This window comes from Mesocricetus auratus, unplaced genomic scaffold, assembly GCF_017639785.1.
Source record: "Mesocricetus auratus isolate SY011 unplaced genomic scaffold, BCM_Maur_2.0 Super-Scaffold_4256, whole genome shotgun sequence".
Classification (NCBI taxonomy): domain Eukaryota; kingdom Metazoa; phylum Chordata; class Mammalia; order Rodentia; family Cricetidae; genus Mesocricetus; species Mesocricetus auratus.
The window spans coordinates 100,263,297-100,278,519 of NW_024429182.1; the positions used below are offsets into that span (position 1 = coordinate 100,263,297).

General features: G+C 53.4%; 1 protein-coding gene across 7 annotated transcripts in view; it reads left to right on the forward strand.

Annotated features, from left to right (window-relative positions):
* Positions 1 to 15,223, forward strand: part of Capn5 (calpain 5) — a 55,762-nt gene that overhangs the window by 12,675 nt on the left and 27,864 nt on the right. For 5 of the 7 annotated variants that reach the window (XM_005073956.4, XM_013116356.3, XM_040728190.1 and 2 more), the window contains exons 2-3: positions 2,592 to 2,786; positions 12,767 to 12,898. In XM_005073956.4, coding sequence (XP_005074013.1) covers positions 2,613 to 2,786; positions 12,767 to 12,898 — 306 coding nt within the window. In that variant the 5' untranslated portion in view covers positions 2,592 to 2,612. Of the gene's footprint in view, positions 1 to 1,464; positions 1,485 to 2,321; positions 2,444 to 2,591; positions 2,787 to 12,766; positions 12,899 to 15,223 lie in introns of those variants that run through there. The other 2 variants (XM_040728198.1, XM_040728196.1) reach the window with 2 other exon arrangements.

Here is a 15,223-nt window from a genome sequence, read left to right on the forward strand (position 1 = left end):
CTCTGCAAGAGCAGTCAGTGCTCTTAACCTCTGAGCCACCTCTGCAGCCCCAGCCCTGCCTCTCTTGAGTTTGCTCTTTGCACCTGGGATGGAGTTCCTGCCACACCCAACTTTTGTTGCAATGGTTCTGTGGTTACTGAATCCCAGCGCCTCACTGTTGGTAGTGAGGACACAGAGGTACTTGACTAGACCCGGCCCTCAGAGGGTGGTCTGGGAAAATGGACAAGGAGTGTCCAAATGGGCATAAGCAACTGGTGCTGGGCTCCTGGAGGCTCCAGGTGGCCGAGCCTGGATTGTGAAGGAGAGGCATATGCAAAGGCCTCAAGCTCACAGCTTGAGGGAAATGCCTGGCACTGGAACAGAGGTCTCCGGGGTAAAGGATGCAAGGGTGAGGCTGGCAGGGACAGGGAAACAGGTGAGCATCAGATAGCTGGGAAGCCCAGCCTTGACATCACTCAGGGTCTCTTGTCCAGCTCAAACATGGCCAGAAGTGGTCGTGCCTGGAGCACAGGCCTGGGGAGAGAGGCTGGTGCGTCAGTCTGGGTTTCCTGCCTTCCTGTTTATACTTCACTTTTTGAGATGGTGCCTGGAGATGGGAGAGGCTGCAGAGTCTGTGACCACTTCAGGCTCTTACCCCATGTTGTACTATGCGGTAACAGCCTCTTGGTTGGAGTGTGGGGGTTGAGTAGGTAAAGGCCCGGCCCCAGAAGAACTCCAGGAGTAGGCCAGGGTCAGCCTGCCTGCCAGGGGTAAGGGGGAATGACTGGGGTGTGGCAGAGCCTCTCCTGTCTGTCCTTGCCCTCCTTCCCTGCCCACCGACTCCTCCTTGCCCAGTGTCTCCTGGTTGTCCCATCTCTTCTTCCTGGGCGAGCAGATCCTCCCTGCATTGTTGACCCTCTGTGGCCTGGAGAGCAGCCAGAAGCCTCATTTACCATCCTTTCCTGGCTGTGTGATCTCAGCCTGTTTGCTCCCTCTCTCTGGGCCCTCTGGGCTCTGAAATACTGGAATCACAAGAGCTGATTTCTCAGCTCCTTGGTCTAATTCTTTTGGCTTAAATTGCTTCCCGAGCTCTAGTTGCTAAAGCCTGCAGGGCTAATGAGCCTGCTTGGTGCCTAAGGGCCCTGAGGTTTTCTAGTTTCTCCTTTCTCTTTTCCCAGGACTTCAAGACTGGGGGAGGCCTTAGGGCCCAAGGAAATTGGCCTCCCTGGGTGGAGGAGAGGCTAGGGAAGTTAAATGGTTGGCTTGAGGCCATACAGCCACCCTGAAAGGGCGCAGTGGCTGCAACTACAGAACAAGGCATTGCTGGCCATGTCTTTTCCTTCCTGTTTCTTCCTTTCCCTGAAGCATCCTCCTCTTCCCTTCCTTTGGCCACAGCTCAGATGAGGCTTGTGTGGGAGCTTGCCTGCTATCTCCTGAGGCTGAGATAGGCCACCACCTCAACCAGAGGACCTGGGTTTCAGCCCACTTCCTCTACGGGAACACGGGTAAGGTGCCTTAACTCATTCTGGCCTTGCTCTCAACAGCAGACACAATAAACCTTTTCCTCAGTGGCTTGCACGTGACAGGTTCCCCCAGAACCCTTTGTCTCTTTGGAATGAGAGGAGACTTGGCCCCTTTGCTCTCCTTCCTCTACCCTCTGCCCCTGGCTAATCATAATGGCATCATTCTCTTACTGAAGCAACTTTGTTCCCATCTTGGAGATGAATGAAAAGGGCTCAGAGAGACTGAGTGACTTTTCCACTGTCATCCAGTAGATTTTTGGTTCGGCCACAATCCGTGCCAACGTTGGTCCTGCTACCAAACTTTGCCCACAAACCATTCAGTTTGCCACATGGTCAGCCTGAACCTCAATAAGACCACAGTGTTGTTCCCAGAGCTCCCCAGGATGAGGAGATTTGGAGAGGCTGAAGATGAAGTGTGAGAGACCAGACCCCTGTCAACACTCCCCATGGGCCAGGCTCCCACTGGCTTTGTCTCCCTCCACAATCCCTGCTTTCTGCCCCCCCTGATCATATTGGTGCAGGGTGTGTCCCTTGAACTTGGTCAGTGTACAAATATAGGATATGGGATGGTCTCCTGCCTCCTGAGGAGTGAGTAGAGCCCCAGGGCCCAGGCACCTACTCCCTCCCTAAGTGTAAAGTGCAGACTGCTGGGGTGGAGACTGAGTGACAGCTGGGAGCAGCCTGGGCAGGAATGAGTCAGGAAGAGACCTCTGAGATGCCCACAGCTGAGACCTGTGGGCGTGACACTGGCCACAAGCTGTTGCTGGTGGCCACTTACATGATTCAGTCCCAAAGCGGTAGGGAGGGCTGGCTAAACAAGACCGGGAGTCTGAGGTGGGTGTGGCCTGGGTCCTGATATCACCTTCCAGACACCAGAAAGGGGACAGTTTCAATAGCTGAGGCAGGTGGTTGGCTCCTGTTGCCTCTTTGCCCTATAGCAGGTACTGGCTATGTGACCTTGGGCAGACCCCTGCCGGTCTCTTTGCGTTACTGGGATGTTTCTGGGAGGGAAGTGTATCTGGTAGTTGGATCTCAGTAAGGTTGTAAGGTGCCCATGACTGACGGTCTTCTTGCCCTCCTCTCTCCTAGGTGCCTCCCATTCTTGGGGACATGATCTCCACATTCTCCTGCGTGAAGTCCTACGAGGACCAGAGCTACTCAGGGCTGAAGCGGTCCTGCCTGCGCAGGAAGGTGCTCTTTGAGGACCCCCACTTCCCTGCCACTGACGACTCTCTCTACTATAAGGGTACACCAGGACCCACCGTCAGGTGGAAGCGGCCTAAGGTTAGTACCTGGCCCTCCTCCCTGGGGAGAATGGGCTCCGGTCCCATAGGCGGCCACCTGCCTAGCCAGGCCCTCTAAGGCGTGTTGTATTCAGGGACCAAGTACTGCCGGCCTCAGCCTTCCCTCCCACGGTCATGTGGGGTGTATGCGGAATGCTGTGAATGGGCTCTGTGTGCAATTAGATGGAAGAGCAAGTTTGCTGATTTTAAAAGTCACTTCCTGTACACGTGGAAGCACGTACTCTCATCAGGATGTAAGGATGGACAGCAGGTGACCCAGGCAGGGCCTGTACCCTGAGTATTGGTGGCCTTGCCAACTCCCAGCCTGGTCTAGGGCCCGAGAGCTGTATTGGCCCCTGTGCCATGACTTTTGGTCCCAAGTCCTGTGTATGAGATGGGCATAGAAGTTCTGCGGAGTGGGGTTCCTGGGGTCTCAGTGAAGCGGGTGGAAGGGGGGGCGGTGCTGGAGGACGCTGGCCCAGATCCATTCCAGGCCTCACCTCTATGCTGGTAACAGACAGTCATTGACAAGGGACTCTAGTGTGGGAAACCAGGCTCTTCCAGGTCACTTGGGCACACAGCTCCTCTGTGCCCTCTTCTCCGGCTGCAGGGTGAGGCCAGCGGGGAAGGTGCAGTCATATAGAGACTATCAGGCTGGGATATCGAGCTCCCTCTGAAATGACGAAACAGGTGGGACCTGGGGTGCACAAGGAAGCGCCCCCGCCCCCGCCCCCGCCCCCGGCATGTTAGCTGGGAGGGTGGTAGAGCCACGCGTGCCTTGGCTTCCAGCCGCACACAGCAGTCAGATTTGCACTGTCCAGTCTCTCTGCTCCTCGGACATTTGGAGAAAAAATGAATTCCATATCCAACAGCCGGACTCAGGCATTGCTGAGTTCTGGGGCTGTGTCTGGGGAGGAAGCAGGCTGAGCAGAGAAAGGACCACACATCCAGGAGTCCTGCCCTGGCCCCTCCCCAACACCAGGCAGAAGGGCCTGGGCTCTTCGACCTTAGACCCCGGGGCTTTGGGGAGCGTCTGGTCCTGGGTTCCTTCTCTGACCTAGTAACAGGATTTTGGCTCTACTCTGCCTTGCCTGCCGTCTGCTTCAGCAGGGCATTGGGTGGGAGCCGGCTCTACAGGGCCTTTGTGAGATCCTGGTTCTCAGGAGGAAGGGTGGACACCTGAGCCACCTCCTGACACCCTCCCTGTGCACACAGTCCTTGCCCTGACCCTCTTCATAAAACTGCGGGTCACAGTCTGGAGTGGGCCTCATGAGGCCCAAGGCTATGTAGGCAGGCTGGTGGCTGAGGGTGCTGGTGACTGGGCATCCACTGCTGTTTGGCCCAGCAGAGTCACTGCCCTCTCAGAGCCCTTTCCCCTGGGCTCAGGAGTCCTTCCTCCTCCTCCTTCCTCCTCCTCCTCCCTCCTTCTCCCTCCTCCTTCCTCCGCTCCTGTCCAGCTGCCTTTCTAGCTCTAGCTGAAGAGGAAGGGTGAACTGCCTACCTTGGCAGGATCACAGCACGTGTGTTTGCATAGATGGGGGCATCGGAGCAGGACCCACAGGACAGTATTCGGGCTTCAGTCTTGGTCAGGCCTGAGCCCACTAGGCAGAGTGTGCTCCCATGGACATGATGTGATGGAGATCTGGAGGACTTATCTGTGGAGGGAGGGCAAGGTCTACAGTGGACAGAAGTGGAGAGCCTGGGTCAGGGCTGGGTTGTCCAGCTCCTGACCATTAATGCCCGGCTTCTTGGCCTCTGGCCTGAGGCAGCTGTGCTTCTGAGCGGTCCTGTTTCCTAGGTCCTAGGGCTGATGGACCGTAAGCAGAGCAAGTGGCTATTTTCCCTACAGTACATTCTGATTCCACTTCTAGAAACCTCTGTCTTGGTTGGCATTATGGTGATTTGTCTGTTTGTAGAAATTCTCTTTAGACAGCTTCCAAGTCCCCAGCCACTCAGTGTCCCTATCCCTTATCCTCCCAGCCTGCAGCTTCCCAGGTACTAAGTCTTCCTGTCCTTCCAACCTTCCTGCCTCCAGGCCCCTGCCTCCCAGGCCCCTGCCTCCCAGGCCCCCTGACTCCCAGGCCCCCTGCCTCCCCTCTCAGTAACCCCAGCTCCCTAGCACTGTAGGTCCTAGCTTCCCAGGCCTCTGAGTGTATCCTTCTTGTCCCAGCTCCCCACCTGTCATTCATCCTCCCTTCTTCAATGGCTTCTTTTCTCAGGCTCCAGCCTGAGATGCCTTCTTGAAATGAAGTGTGGCCTTGAGCAAAGCGTCCCCTTCTCTGGGCCATGGCTGCTCATCTTCAAGTGGGGAGAACAATTCTTGCTGAGTATGGTTGGAAGTTGAGGTGCTGAAGCCGTCAGACACAGGGAGGCTGCAACAAGCTGCCCGCATCCTTCTTGCCAGCCCCAGGTCGGGAGCCAGAGGTGGCCTGATACCCTGTCATTCACTCTGCAGAGGGCACCAGGCCTGGCCCCTTTGGCTTCCATCTTACTACTCTTCCCAGGCCTCTGTTGTGTTCTTTTCCACACAGGGAGCATCTGCTGTCTTCCTCACTGCTGGCTAAAGGAGGGGGAGATTATGGGGAGCGGCGGAGGGAGCCAGGGATGGAGGCAGAAGCCACTTCTAGTTCTTGGGCTGGGGCCTACAGCTGTCTAGCCTCCACCCAGCTCTCTGCATTCCCTGTGTCTGGACATTATCTTGGGGATTCTGGCTAGAATGCATGGGGGTAGGTAGGAGCCCTATGTCATCTTTTTGGGAACCATAGCATTCCTTGAGGCAGCCTGGTGTCCCCACATGCCTAGGAACTCATCTTGTTTTGGAAACGGTGTTTCTCTCAGAGTGCTGACCACTTGGCCTGCTATAGGAAGGCCTCTGCTCTGCCTAAAACTGGGCCTCTTGGGTACCTTCCCCTAGTCTTCTCAGAACACCAGGGAAGGTCCGTGGCATGAGAGGAAGAATAAAGACAAACAGTGTACCCTGAAGGGGCAGCTGTGTGCATGGCTGCCCAGCTTTTATATCCATCACTTTCCTGGCTGTGCTCCTGGCTCTGCACTAGCTGGAAACCTGAATTTCCTGCTGAGCCAGGAGGGACATGGCTCAGGCCTGGTTAAATATGGGCCAGCTGATCTGACCGGGTGAGGTGACTGTAGGTTCAGAACCAGTGCCCTGGAGGCATGCTGGTCAGAGGTGTGGGTGTGGCACCCTGGCCTGGGTATTCAGTCCAGGGCTCACAGCAGGCCCCATGCAGTCCAGTCTAGAACACTGTTCTCCCTCCGTGCCCTATCAGCAGCTTCTGTTCCCAACTTGCCTTCCCGCCCAACCTCCAACCACCTCCCCTGTCAGAGCTCATTGGCAGACAGAGGGACCTACAGGCAAAGTGGTGCCCAGTGTCTCAGGTCCAGCCCATGCTTTACTAATCAAAACCAGGAGGCAGGAACCGGTCAAAGGAAATAGATTCATTTACAAATTTGACCTCACCTGCTGCAGTGCTAAAATTCATAGAAGAAGAAACAAAGGCCAGGAAATCTGCACATTCAGATGAGCTATATGATTGGTGAAATGTGTCTTTCCTAGGAGCTGGTTTATCTCCAGGGACTTTCTCTACTGCAACCAAAGGGATTTCCTGGAATAATTCAACATTCTTTTAGAGCCACCATTAGTAACCTGATGTGGGCAGGGCTGGAAGGTGCATGGGTGGTCTGTTCTCCCAAAGTCCTACCATCTCCCCTACCCCTTCCCAGTCTTCCCCACATCTGCTCTGAGGATACCACATTCCTGGCAGCCTTTCTGGTCTCATGTTGTCACTACTCCCTTTCCCCGGGGACTCAGGCCTGGCTGTAATAGAACCTGTCTCTAACTGTTGTGATCAGGAAAGGTGAGAAGCCTTGGCTTACACTGGTAGTCAGGGGTAGATATCTCTTCCTCCTTGGTCTTGTTGACACACAAGCAAGAGTGATTTTGTCACTTCTGGAGAGCAGACAGCCTGAGTTTGAATCTTTTTATTTATTTATTTTTTTTGGTTTTTCGAGACAAGGTTTCTCTGTATTGTTTTGGAGGCTGTCCTGGAACTCGCTCGGTAGACCACGCTGGCCTCGAACTCACAGAGATCCGCCTGCCTCTGCCTCCCGAGTGCTGGGATTAAAGGCGTGCGCCACCAGTGCCCGGCCTGAGTTTGAATCTTTGTTCATTCTGCTGTGTGGCCCTGGACAAGTGACCTTGCCTCTCTGTGCCTTGATGCCCTTGTCTGTAAAAGCACTGCCAGAAAGACCCTGTTCTCTACTCCTGGTCGAAGCAAGGACCTCAGCTGTTTTTGTGATGTTTTCTCAGAGGTAACTCAAGGCAGTGTTTCCATCCCAGGTATCAGCGACCTCAAATGTGTCCTAGGTGAGAGCTGGCAACCGGAGGCCTCACCTCAGATGCAGACAGGGTGCTCAGGGATGGGATGGAAGTTTCAGTCCCACACAGTCCCAAATAAACACACAGGGACATATTAATTATAAACCGTTTGGCCAATGGCTCAGGCTTCTTATTGGCTAGCTCTCTCTTAATTATTATCCCATTTCTACTCATCTGTGTATCTCCACATGGTCTTGGCTTACCAGTAATGCCTGGACCTCTTGCTTTCTCGGCAGCTACATGGCATCTCCCTGACTCCGCTTACTACCTTTCTCTATCTCTGTTTGGATTTCCTGCCTGGATAAATCCTGCTTGTCCATTGGCTGAAATAGCTTTATTCCTCAAACAATAAGAGAAACATGTATCCACAGCATACAGAAGGACATCCCCATCAGATGGATGCTGGACTCTGGAACTTCATTTCTCCCAGTCTTCTTTCCAAGGCTGGGGTGGGCATGGCAGGAGGGTGGGTGCTCTGGGACCAGAGACAGGCTGATGCAGGTATAGTGGCAGGGAGAGCCCATTCTGGGAGCCCAGCCAGTCTACTCTGCCCTGTCTGTTCACTCAGTTTTGCTTAACCTTGGACATCTGTGCCTCATCTGGAGTGGGTATCCTGTCTGTTGCAGAGCACTGATTGGGGGGAACTGAAATAGAGGAGCACCTTGATGTCATCTCCCTCTGCAGCCCTAGTGACAGCAGGTGGTGGCTCTCTCAGTGTGGACTCATGTCATAGACTTCTTGAGATGTGAGGCCCAGCCCCCTGCCCCCTTTCGGGGCCTCATTTGGGAGACACCACTTGCTCTGACTGGGAAGCTGGGCAAGTACAGTTGACTAGAAGATAAGATTAGGGGGAAGCAGGGCTGACAGAGCTCAGCTTCCGGCCAGAGCTTCCTGAGAGTGGCCTTGGGGACAAGAAGCAGGCCTCCTGACCGGGTTTCCGCTGATCAGAGATGGCAGGACACAGACCTGTGCCTTGGAGAAGCCACTGTGTACTTGCCCCTGCTCCCCCATATCCCCAGCTAGAAGTGGTCAGGTCTCCAACTCAGTTAGTGACCTCGGGGGAGTTGCTCTTTCTTTTCCTGGCCCAATAATTCTGTTTTTTGTTGTTTTGGTTTGTTTGCATGGTTGTTTGGTTGGTTGATTGTTTTTGTTTTATTTTCTGGGCAAATGAGTCCCAAACTGGGTACTGAGATTCCATTATCCCATTTCCCCCTGCTGAATGCTCCACTGCTACCCATCTGTGGAGGCCTCACATATGGCTGTAGGGCCAGCATTTGAGGACATGGAGGAACAGAGAGGATGACAGTGGCCTATGTTTGCATCTCCAGCAAGTGGCTTACCTCCCAGGCTCTCCTGCCCTCTGCTGGATGCCTGTGAAAGGGCCTCAGCTGCCGTGCTGTAACAGCTTGAGCTCAGAAGCAGACCCAGTGACTGCAAAACAGGCAGAGGCCACAGTCTGCTCTAGCTCACATTTGTGCCTGGAACATTGGAGTGTGACTTTTCCTGGGAATATGAGAGGGCACTGACAAAGGGGTTCTGCCATAGGCCACCCTGGGGGAACCAGTGAGCTTACGGGGCTTATGGGGCTACTTACAGGTGACTATGTCACCAAGAAGTCCCATCCCAGTTAATTGTAGTGATGGGAGGAGAGAGGAGCCCCCAAAGCTTCACAGTTGTGCCTGGTCCTTGCCCCTGGGTGAGCTGATTTCCCATCCTCAATCCTGCATGTGTGTAGCACAAATAATAAAAACCTGGAAACAGCAATTAGTGGGAACGCTGAAAGATCAGAGAAGCAAAGCATCCATGCCTCTAGAGAGTTCTTACCTCTACCAAGGCTCAGACCAAAGGGGCGATCCTGTTCTCTGTGTAATTACAGACTGAATACGCTGCACTCCTGTCTCCACCCGCCTTATATTCCTCTCTAGTGTTGGGATTAAAGATGTGTACCACCACCACCCAGATTCTTTGGCTAACTAGTGTGGCTGCTGGGATCAAGGGTGTGCGCCACCACTGCCTGGCCTCTGTGGCTGACTAGTGTGGCTAGCTTTGCACTCTGATCTCCAGGCAAGCTTTATTTGTTAGATCATAAGCAAAATGCCACCACACACGTGCATAGCTTTCGGATGTCTCTAAATCTGTAAGACACTTAGAGGCAAGCGTAATATACTGAGATCTTTTTATAGAGGTTGGCAGGTCCCCTTGAAGGTCTACTGCATTCATTCCAAGCAAATGCAAATTTACCTGGGGCTCATCAGCTAAGGGAATGCTAAAGATCAGAGCAAACAAACCAACCTTCTGGGTCACACAACGTGAAGAGGCGCCACCGCATGTACTGTGGTACCCTCAAAAGGACACGGAGGCGGTTCAGCTGATAAAGTGACCGTTACTTGAACCTGGACCTGAGTTTGATCCCAGGGACCCACGAAAGGTGGAAGGAGAGAATGAACTCTATGGAAGTTGTCTCCTGACCTCCAAACATGCCAGTGCACATGTGCTCCATCACACGTGGGTGCCACACGTGTACATATAGGAATGATACTAAGCTAATTAGTTATTTTCTAAAAGAAAAATGTTGGAATGGGGGTCTATCTGCCTTGTTGTTTTGTTTTGTTTTTACCTGCAGTACCTGACTGCTGAGACAGCTTTAGACTAAGGGAATGATCTCTCCACTCTGTGGTCCTCCCTTGTTCCCAGTCACACGCGACTGCTGTTACAAGTCACATCCTCAGTGCAGGATGTGTCCCAGTGGTACACCTGCTCCAACCTCCTTGCAAGGGAGAAATATGTAAGTCGAATCTAGAGCGGGAGTTAATTACAACCCGCCCAGGACAAGTTTAATCTCAATATTTTTCACCTGCGTGGTCCCATTTCCTGATTCATCAGTTACCCCCACCACCCCTGTGTTTTCAGAGGTTGCCATGAATCAGAGTATATGTGACTCCACGAGAACTCAGGTATCCTGCATATCAGCAGGAGAGTGAGCGATCCTCTGTTCACTGTAGGGCCTCTGGTCCCTCTGCCTAGCCCTTACCTGCAGTGGATTCCCATGCCGAGCAATCCCCTTCCCCTCCAGCAGGGGGTGCAGCAGGGATCACCTGCACCTCTCTATCTATCCTTCACCCCTTTGGTGAACAATCGTTCAGGTTTGAAGCCTCCCAGGGCTCCCAAACATCAATTTGTCTTTTGCTACTTTCTCCTCCTGAAGGCAGGCCAGTTTCCTCTGGCAGACAACTCAGCCTCGGTTGATTGTCGTGTCACTCTTAGCCAGGGCCCTGCGGCTGCCACCACAGCTTTTTTACACCCCCTTTCCACATGTGCTACTTTCAGAGACTGCAATATAGCGCCTAACTGGTCCATCATTTACTACCAATGCGGTGCGTCCCATACAACAAGGAGGCATAGCATCCCTTACCACATCACATGGGCATGCAAAGGGATGACACTAAGTTAGTTAATTTAATATTATTTAGTTTAAAACTTTAATGCTTAATTTTAAAATAGAATTAAGAATTAAAAATTAGCCGGGCGTTGGTGGCGCATACCTTTAGTCCCAGCACTCGGGAGGCAGAGGCAGGTGGATCTCTGTGAGTTCGAAGCCAGCCTGGTCTACAAAGTGAGTTCTGGGACAGCCAGGATTACACACATAGAAACCCTGTCTCGAACATCCCCCCCCCAAAAAAATTAGCTGGATGATGGTGGCACAGGTCTTCAATACCAGCATTCAGGAGGCAGAGGCAGGTGGGTCTCTGAATTTGAGGCCAACCTGGTCTATGGTCAAGCTCCAGGATAGCCAAGGCTACACAGAGAAACCCTGTCTAGAAAAACAAAAAGATCAACAAAATTAAATGTTAATATAAAAATTAAACATTTTTTTAAATCACACAGAGGTTGGTTACTCTGGAATTTCCCCTCAGGGTACACCTCAGCCTGATTTTCTCTGGGCACAGAAAGCTCAGCCTTGGTTGTTATATCTGACGGCCCATACAACTGTCACTTCAATTAGGAGGTGTGCCACTCCCAGAATTTTTCCTAGGGATGCCCCACCCCGACTCCTATTTGGCTCTGTCTGTTCTCTGTAGTTACCACTGGTGGCTTTCTCTGGGAGATGTGAAGAAACCTCTATTCACTCCAGATAGACAGGGCATGGGCAGATCAAAGAGTGTTTAGTTCAGGCCAAACCTGGTGAACCAGTGAGTTTAATGGAGTTATAAGGGCAGGACAGTTCATAGGCAGCTACACCCCCAGGAAATCCCATCCCCAGTCAACTGTTACCTTAGGGCTGGGGGGTGGGGAGCCTCATGAGAATCATGTGATGACCTCTTAGAGTCTGTGAGCCTCTCCCCTGCCCGCCTACCAAGGGAATGCTAATAGGCCTGAGCTAGCTCATGGGGTCATCACAACTGCTTGGCTTCAAGATGGAGATGATCTTGTCAAGCCAAGGAAACAGATATTATCACAGGCATCATGCTAAACCTCTCATCTGTGAAATGGGCACAGTGCTTGGTTCTCAGGGCCTGGGGGTTGGGCCATGGTGCCAGCATCATGTCCTAGTTATAAAGCTGTGTCTTGGTGCCGTGCCTCCGCTCCCTGCCTCTCACCCCCCTCAGCTCAGCTCGTCTCAGCTCTGTGGAGCGAGGCACTGACAGAGAGGAGGTGTGAGTGGGCCTGTAGCACACTTAAGCTCTGAGAAGACTTAATCTGGGCAGGGAAGTGCCTCTCACACCTAGCCCTGCAGCAACCTGGCCTACATGGCCATATTAGGCTCCAGGGAGGCTGTGACCGTGTGCCTTGCCGATTTCCTGGGCTGGGCCAATGGTGCTATCTGCTCCCTCAGAGACCCTGCCTGGGTAGGGTGTCAGGTCTGTGGGAGGAAGGGAGCTATGTTTTTAGAGTGTGTCTGTTGGTGCAGAAGTCAGAGCTACACTTTTCCCACTCCACAGTACTGCCCTGGGGTCTTCAAGGGCAACCGTGAAGAGTGGAGACGTTGGGAAACGAGACCAAGCTTCCAGGAACTAGGAGGGGTTGGGCCCAAGTACTGCCAGACATGACGGCCCAGCAGCTGCCCCCGCCTGGTTCCTGGCATGCCCTGTGCTCCTGTAGCCATGCCTGCCAATCTCTGTGGAAAATCAACAGGACATGCCCCACTCGGGCATTCGTGTGTCCTGTGTTGTGACAAGCCCTGCCTTTCTCTGAGCTTCCATTCCTCATCCTTAGGAGGCAGTAGCAACCTTGTCACTGCTTGAATGTCCTCCTTTTGTACTCGTCATGAGTCTTTTTGGGAGTTGTCACTTGGCTGCACCGTGACTGACCTTGAGGGCTGGCTGGACAGGGAGAGCCACTCAAGACAAGAAGAAGATGGTGACCCAGGGTCTAGCGCTCTGACATCTGTCTTCAGCCATCATCCCTAAGCTCACCATAGTGGAAAGGCTCTCTGGCCAAGTGAGGAGACACAGTCCAGGAAGGACTCTGGGGTCCAGTTGTCCATGTACCTCCCTTCTGTGGGCAAGGGGACAGTGAGTCTCTCTCTTGCCTTGGAGAAGCACCTATGCCCTCAGGTCCTCATGCTCTCCCCTCCCTCCCTGCAGGATATCTGTGATGATCCCCGCCTCTTCGTAGATGGCATCAGCTCCCACGACCTGCACCAGGGCCAGGTGGGCAACTGCTGGTTTGTGGCCGCCTGCTCATCCCTCGCCTCTCGGGAGGCACTCTGGCAAAAGGTAAGGTCTGGGGACGGGCAGCTGCAGGGGCTAGTGAAACAGCCCATGGCTCTCACTGCGGGACAGATGTGGCAGCAGTGAGGCTTGTGGGTTTCCTGAGCGCTGGCGCTGAGATGGATGAGCTGGGCATCCGTGAGCAGGCTGGCCTTCCCTCATCTGTTTAGCCTGGGATCCTCAGGGTAATTCCCAAGGTGATTCTGATGTGTCCCCTCCCAGACTACTGAGGGACAAGTGTCTGTGGAACAGAGAATACCCCTCCCTGTGAGTGTGCACAGTGCCTGTGTTATCCTCCGTGTAGGGACACCACTCAGCACTTCATAACTGCCGTGTGGCATGCTGTAGTTGCTGTCTTTTTCTGGGCCTCAATTTTCCTGGTTGTTCAGCAGGGTGTGATCTGGACAACTCCATGTTTCATGGTTTCTGGGTTCATGCTGCTGATGTTCTGGGCCAAGGGCAAAGGTTTGGGGAATGATGGAATGGTCCTAGGCCTGCCGCTTGGACCTTCTTGACAACACTCAGCAGAAGACCCTCTTAGGGAGGGGAGGCCATTTTCAGTTACATAGTGAGTTCAAGACTAGTTGGCATATATGAGACCCTGCCTGAAAGCCATGAAGAAGAGGGAGGAGGAGGAAGAGGAGGAAGAAGAAGACACTCTGTTCTTATGGAACTCCTGGCAGTGTAGCTCTCCGTCAGTGATGGCCACATTGACCTGTTTTAGAATAATCATTATTCCTACAACATAAGAGTATTCCAGGCAAGGGAGATGGCTCAGCAGGTACGGGCCCTTGCCTTCAAGCTGAGTTTCATCCTTAGGACCCACATGGTAGAAAAATGGACTCCCACAAGTTGAACTCTGGCCTCCATATGTGCCCCTGATAAATAAATACCTAGGTTTAAACATTTAAAAAGACATATTTCGGACTGGAGAGATGGCTCAGAGGTTAAGAGCACTGACAGCTCTTCCAGAGTCCTGAGTTCAATTCCTAGCAACTGCATGGTGGCTCTCAGCCACCTAGGATGAAATCTGGGGCCCTCTTCTGGCCTGCAGAGATACAAGCAAGCAGAACACTGTATATACATAATAAACAAATCTTTAAAAAAGGGGGGGCATGTTTCCATGAAACAGGACATAAGGAATAGGGTAGGTTTTTCCTTGCTTTCCCAGGCATCCATCGGCCATCAGAGGGAACTGTGTCCTTAGCCAAAGCCAACACCTTTGTATGTCCTCTAATATCCTTTCCTGTCTTCTGAACAGTGTGGGCCATAACCACCCAGTAGGTGTCCCTGTCAGGGCCACAGCAGCTGCATGTTGTGGGCCTTTGGTGCTCAGATAGAGCCCACTGACATGGCTTATGGTGGGGAGTCTATGCTGAATAGCCTCAGACTGCAGGGCGAGGGAGGATGTGTCTGTTGCGGGTGTCAAGGGCCAGAGTGGATTCAGACCGGAACTGTCCTCTGAGCAATGGCTTCAGGGCCTTGGCCGGAGGCTGGAGGGGCATGTGGGCCCTGGGTGCTGCTCCACCTTGTCCTGTAATTGCCTGTTTACCTGAGTCTCCCCCCTAGAGGTGAACTCCCCAGGGGCAGAGCTGGCCCTGTCTGCCCCTTCCTGCTGAGCCTGGTGTGGTGAGCAGAGGGAGGACCCAAAAGCTTGGGAAACAGAGAGCTGCCCCACCTTGAGCCCAGTACAGCCCTGTGGCTCCAAAGCTGACCTTGCTGCCCATTTCCCATGGGACTCTTGATGGACTGGAGCCTAACCAGGTCTGGCTATGCATTGACAGGGAAGATGCTCATCCTGCTGTCTCACTGTCTTGGCCCCCCAGGCCCTGCTTCCTGTCTAGCTGGTGGAGGAGGTGGCCTCCTTGGAGGCCTGCTTCGTATCAGTGTGGAACCTCAGCCTTCTATAGGGCTGAGACTCCAACCCTGCTGGTCTCCCAGGCTGATCTTATAGGAGTTTGGCCCCGGGGTTAGGTACTCTAGACTAATTGCATTCCACCTCCGGGTGCTGCTGTGGTGACAGTCCCTGGCTCATGCAAGGAGGCCCTGGGGAGCTCATTACTGTGCCTTACATCCCCTGCTGTCCCCACTGACTGGTCCCTGTTTGTTGTCACCCCTCTTGTTCTGTCCCGTTGCCCTGCAGGGCCTCCCCTGCCCTATTCTGTTTTTTCCCCTGGAAGGGCAGTAGGGGTGAGTTGCACCCCAAACCCCGCCTACCTGAGCTTTCCCAGTGCTGGGTGAGTTTCATGTATCATGCCTGGGACACACTTGCCCTTCCTCCTGGCGGCACAGGATTCAAAGTAGTCACTGACCTTGGCCTGACTTTCCAGG